The sequence below is a fragment of the Echinops telfairi genome, unplaced genomic scaffold, assembly GCF_000313985.2.
Source record: "Echinops telfairi isolate 266 unplaced genomic scaffold, ASM31398v2 ScPeMD7_7470;HRSCAF=8508, whole genome shotgun sequence".
NCBI classification, from domain to species: domain Eukaryota; kingdom Metazoa; phylum Chordata; class Mammalia; order Afrosoricida; family Tenrecidae; genus Echinops; species Echinops telfairi.
The window spans coordinates 322,782-329,049 of record NW_022111374.1 but is presented as its reverse complement, the minus strand read 5'-3'; the positions used below and the strand labels follow the sequence as shown (position 1 = coordinate 329,049).

The window sequence follows — 6,268 nt, the reverse complement described above, 5'->3', positions numbered from 1 at the left end:
TATTCTGAAAATCTGACACCTCCAAGGGAGATAGACAGAGGTCTCTTATCACTGATAGGAACTCAAAATGAATCAAAAACCGTCCATGCCCATGCAAAACTATAAAGCTCTAAGACAACAGCATAAATGCAAATGCAGGGGATCGTAGGTTGTGCAGGGGCTGTGAATCATTTACTGTGTCTCCTCTAGCCGAAGTCTCTATCTCCCACGAAAGGACCTTTCCCTGCATGAGTCTGTTGTGAAGGTGGGAGAAGATACTGGCAGGATTCACCTGTGAGTAACTGCCAACAAGACTCCCTGGACTGGCATCCAGCCATGTATAAAATGAAGGGGGGGGGAGAGAAGAGGAGACAGAGGGAGGAGAGGAGAAAGGGAGGAGAAAGAGAGAGGAGACAGGGAGGAGGAGAGAGGGAGGAGGAGGAGGAGAGAGGGAGGAGGAGGAAGAGAGGGAGAGGAGAGGGAGGAGAAGGAGGAGACAGGGAGGAGGAGGAGAGAAGGGAGGAGGAGGATTCTCATTGCCAGCAAGAGCCAAGAGTGGAGCTCGCTCATCCTCTGGACCCTGAGATCCCAACACAGTGAACTCCTGGATCCAGATGACGGCTGGACCATCAGAGGAGCAGCGGCAGAACCAGGAGCCAGAGGACGGAACAAAGTGATGGACTTGCAACCCACAGAGTGAGTTAAAGATGGTGTTTTTGTGCAGGAGACTGGCTTGCAGACTGGGGTGCCTCTGGGCACTTCATTGGGGGGTAGTTCGAATCGCTGACCCACAGAAGTGGAGCTCAGTGCCTTTGAGCTGAGGCTTGCTGGAGAGAGGAGCCTCTGAATGCAGGGAGCTGGGTTTGCTGACACAACGGAGGTGGAGCTGATGCCTTCGGAGGGTTACAGCAGTGTGGGATGGGCCTTCGAGTAAATATTAGCAGGCCTGAAACTTTGTAGCATGTCCTGATAAATAACTACTCTTGAGCATTTCTCACTGGAGTTACAACTCTTTAACATCCTTAATAAACCCTTTAATCGTGAATTGTGTCTGTGCGTTTCTCTGTAGTCATTGCTATGGGCACTAGCAACTAGAAAACATTAATGCAACACAGGTCATTTGACTGGTTAGAAACACTGAAACCAGGGGGGTGCGGAAGGGGTGGAGAGTGGCTATGTGACGGGCAGGGTTGGTGGTCAACACGGAGCGCCCTGTTGAGGTAAACGGCGTGTACCTGACTGCTAACGTAAAGACATGTCGTTGGAACGACCAGACCAGACCAAACCAAACTCACTGCCCCCGAGGCGGCCCTCACAGTGAACCCCCGTTGGACAAGGCAAAGCGAACTGTGTGGGTGTCCCGGGCTGCACATCTTCATAGGACGAAAAAGCCTTGTCTTTCCCCACAGCTCCCCAACCATCACTGAAAGTAAGGAGCTGAGACTGCGTCCACAAAGACCACACCCCAGAAGAGAGGAGCCCACAGCTCGACTCTGCACTACCTGGGCCACCGTAGTCAGGACGGAGTCAACCAAAAGCAGGTTGGCTTCTCTTGTTCAAAACATACGCAGAATTCTTAAAATTCAACAATCAGCAAGCAAAAACAACCAGGTTTAAAATGAGCAGACTACAGACAAACGTGCACGAAAATGTGCGCACTGTCAGGTCTGGAGGTAACTGCCGATTACAGAAAGGCATCGTTATATAGTGACTGCAATGGCTGAACTCCTAAACAACCAAACTAAACTACTCTCACGGCCCACAGAGTCGATTAGGATTCAAGGCAGCCCTACAGGACTGGGCAGAACTACCCCAGGGGTTTCTGAGACGGTCAATCCTTACCGTCGACGGCCTCATCTCTCTCCTGGGAAACGCAGTACATAGCCACTACTTCCTCAGGCCTCTCTGCTACACTGCAGGGACCAGAAAGCCTCGTCTTTCCCCACAGCTCCCCAACCATCACTGTAAGTAAGGAGCTGAGACTGCGTCCACAAAGACTACACCCCAGAAGAGACGAGCCCACAGCTCGACCCTGCACTACCTGGGCCTGTGAAGATGTGCAGCCTGGGACACCCACACAGTTCGCTTTGCCTTGTCCAACGGGGTTCGCTGTGAGTCAGGGCCGCCTCGGGGCCAGTGAGTTTGTTTGGTTTGGTCTGGTCTGGTTGTTCCAATGACATGTCTTTACGTTAGCAGTCACCACCGAGGGGATGCGCAATGATCAACCAAGTGGGCAGGTTCTTTGCAACTGAACATACCCTGAGCGTGTGGCCAGCGATTGTGTTTCCTGGAATTTACTCATGAGGGCTGAAGAGCGACAGCCACACAGAAATGGCGCACAGATATTCCTATCAGCTTTATTCAAGACTGCCCACAGGAAGACAGCCAAGAGGTCCTTCCCCGGTGAAGAGATCAGCATGTGCGGTGCATCGAGAGGCTGAGCGATGGCTCAGCAATGCCGAGAAACTAGCAGCTCAACGTCATGAAAACACACAGCGAGACACGGAGGTTGCTAAGTGACAGCCCAGCCGTCCCTGTGGAAAAGCGTGGGCTGGGGGAGGGGGGCGCACTACCACGGATGGTGATGACACAACTCATTTTAAAAGTGACTCAACCCACAGATAGGAACTGGGAGTACAGTGAACCCAGGACAGATGATCCCCCCAGGACCACTGGACAGAGTGGCGATGGCGGGAGGGTGGAGGGAAGGAGAGGGAGAAAGGGGGAACAGAGGACAAGGTCTACATGTGGCCTCCTCCCTGGGGGACGGACAGTGGAGAATTGGGTGAGGGAGACGTTGGATGGGGTAAGATATAATAAAATAATAATTTATAAATTATCAGGGAGAGGGGGAATAGGCTGACATCAAGGGCTCAAGTGGAAAGCGGGTGTTGTGAGAATGATGAAGTCAACATATGGACTCATGTGCTGGACACAAATGACGTATGTACAGATTGTGGTAAGTTGTATGAGCGCTTAATACAATGGTTATTTAATTTTTTTTTTAAGTGACTTAACCACGGGAGGAAGAGTTCTAAAAATCGATTGTGGTGATGAATGTACAACTCTTCTTGGCGTGACTGAAGTGTTGAATTGTATGATGATGAGATTCATGGTGGGGGGGCAATAAAACTGTCACACACTCCCACCGTACACCATTCAGGGGAAGGAAAGAGTGTACAACCAGGGCTCCTCAAACTACGGCCCATGGGCCACATGCAGTCCACCAAGGATGTACCCGGCCCGCCGGGTGTTTTTGCCCCGTTTGTTTTTTTACTTCAAAATAAGATATATGCAGTGTGCATAGGAATTTCTTCAGTTTTTTTTTTTTTAAAACTATAGTCTGGCCCTCCAATGGTCTGAGGGACAGCGAACTGGCCCCCTGTTAAAAAAAAGTTTGAGGACCCCTGGTCTAGACCATCACAAAACCACTGGCTGCCAGATTTCAGGATAGAGGGGCTCATACAACTCCTACTTTCTACCACGGAGAAGCTGGTGCTTTCCAGCTGTGGACCATGACACGGCACGGCCATGCTGCCGCCAGGGCTGCTATGTGGCCAAGGGGCTTGGAGCACACTGAGATCTGTAGATCGAGACAGTGGATACACGAGACTGTTTGTGCTTCAAGTCCTAGCACACAGCGTGTCCCCTAATGTACACGTTTCTGTCAGTAATGCTGGATCCACCCTGGTGATCAACTGTCGTGCAAGTAGCCCGCAAGCAGAGGACCCTGTAACAGGGAAGGCCGAGTTCCAGGGCAGGAAGAAGTGGGGTCTACGTGAACAATGTCCGTTCCACGCAGTTCTTCTAAACTCGTAGAACTGCTCAAAAGTAGACAATCTGCTTATTCCAAAGACAGAAAGTCACAAAAGCTACAACATGGGAGGCCAATCTCAATGCGGTTTAAACCTGTCACAGCAACAGTCAGAGCACTCACTACTCCAAGGGCGGATGGCTCAGCAGTCAGTGAGGGCGCATTCCATCAGGTGCACACAGAGGAGGGGGGTATAGAAGCCCCAGGAAGAAAAGTCACTAACAGACAACGGAACGTTTCCATGAACTTTCTGAAGTCGATCGGAAGTACTGTGACTAGGGTTCAAGATCACACGTGACAGATTTATTCCACACCAAACACCCTTGTATGTGTTTCTGCCATCAGTCCTGGGCAGACGAGTCCTCTCGGTCACCTGCTGGTCTTGGGTAAGTGAAAGCACTTCTTGTGTGTGTGTGTGTGTGTGTGTGTGTGTGTGTGTGTGAAAGCACTTCCTGAACAAAAGTCCAACCCAAACAGTGGCTCCTCAGTGAAGGGCGAGTCCGGTTAAATTCAAGAAACGCATCTGCCCAAAGGGTGATGGCACCTGGTTTCTGGGATCCGAAAGGGGTAAGCTTGGCAGAGTTTCTCTAAGAATGCAGGACAATTATGGGGGCTTATGTTGTAAAAAATTCAAAACTGGACGGATGAGTTTACAGCCAAGACAGTTGCCAATGATGACTCAGTGCCTGACCACTCCTTCAGGGCCGTCAGAGCTGTACCATGAAGACTCTGGTTTGAAACCCGCCTCCTTCTGACTGCACAACCCTGCTCTTCCCCCTGCAGACTCCTTTTTCTTCCGCAACTTAAGGGATATTCAGGAAAGAGGTTTGAGTCCTGTTAGGCAGCAAAAATTGCTGTTTTAAGGGGGTGTAATTGAACACTACAGATCTCTTTGGAAAAGGATTAGACAGAAATACTACCTACATAGACGATATGTTGAAAAATCATAGTTTTGAATTTCACAAATCTGATCCAACAAAGCTTTCTATCAATACTTTTTGGCTTACCCTCATTTTTACATATTTACATGGGAATCTCTACGGGCCTTCTCCAAATTTCAGTAAGCTTTACATTAAGTCAGTTAAAATCAACATCTATTTGAGAAGCTTACACAAGCGGGCTTCAAAAAGTGGAATATTCCCATCTCGTTCAATTCTATTGTTCTAGGAATTATGTAGACACAAAACTTTAAAATTATCAGAAGAAATCATCTATAAATTTTCTTCCAGTGCAAACTAACAACTCGAGAACTTAAATACACACATTTCACATGTTGGACTTCTCTGCCAAAATCAAGCTCTTTCATTTTAGATGCTAATTCAAGATGATGGGGCACAGTCACAATTACAGGGATAAAATACCAACTCCAGCCATAGGTGGGAGCCCAAGACTTAGCCTGGGAGCCAGGCTCTGCTCACACTGAAAGCATCAGAGCACAAGCATTCTGTCCTGGAGGAGACTCAATCAATCAATTAATTAGCAAAAGGGACTGGAGACTTCACACCTGATGAAGCTGCACTTACTTTGCAACTTCAGACCTTTGGTGGCATCAGGGGACCACCCAGACCACCCAGGGCTCAAAACCAGTCAGGGCCCTGCCCTGCAAAGTCCCTCCCTCCTGTGAGCTGTAGCCTGCTGTGAGAGATGGAGCTGAAGCTTCAGAACTGCTCGTCAGAGAATCTCCTGTGCTGGAGAAACTCAAGCTAAGTGTTAAGAGATGGGACAGGGACTGCTCTGGAGGAGCTGCTCTCAGCCTCCACACCCAGAGCTGCTCCGCCCTCAGGCCCTGGGCAGGAGACTGACATTCAACACAGAGCACCCAGGGTGGGGTGTCCATACCTCACGGGGCCAGCTCTGAGAGTAACATGAGAAAGGCCGGCCAGCCAGATGTGACACTAGAAGGGACCAGTATGAGTGGAGCAGGGCCTCAGAATGCCTCCCAGGTCTTAGACCCGTGGTCTCCTCGGCCACGATCTTTATTCACGGAGAAGCCACAGCCCACAGCACACACCTGGTCCCCCAACCACTCATTTCCAGCTTCAGCCAGGGTAAGAAGACCCCAGTTCTTCACACGACTTACCATTTCTGTCCGCAGCTGCTGCAGGTCTAAGGGAACGCTGTCTCTAAGGCCAAGAAGCCACTCCGGGAAGAGCGCTGGGTCTGGAAGCAGAGAGCACCGGGCAGTGCGGGAGCAGATGAAGGTTTGGTGCACACACCAGGCTTCCCTGTGGAGATCCTTCCCTGGGGGTGAGACGCTGGCCAGCTGAAGACCCTGGGGCTCCAGCTGTCAGGGCTGGACTCTCTCCCTGCACCACACCGGAGATCTGCAATGGGGCACGGAGGAGAGGAAGCAGTGTCCAGTGAGATGGCGTTTGGCTTCCTTCCCGGCTCAGGGCAGTGATCCACACGGAGGACGTCTGCCCTGGAAGAACAGCCCCCACCTGCAGAGCACAGCCCCGCCTTCTCCATACAGCT

The 6,268-nt window shown here is 50.6% G+C and overlaps 1 protein-coding gene across 1 annotated transcript in view; it reads right to left on the bottom strand.

The window, feature by feature from the left end:
• The window catches only part of LOC101661912 (zinc finger protein 699-like), a 15,646-nt gene extending 9,389 nt beyond the window's left edge, over positions 1–6,257 (bottom strand). The window contains exon 1 of the mRNA XM_045285430.1: positions 5,874–6,257. Within this exon, the coding sequence (XP_045141365.1) occupies positions 5,874–5,876 (3 nt within the window). The 5' untranslated portion in view covers positions 5,877–6,257. The remainder of the gene's footprint in view (positions 1–5,873) is intronic.
• Positions 6,258–6,268: the final 11 nt, after the last annotated feature.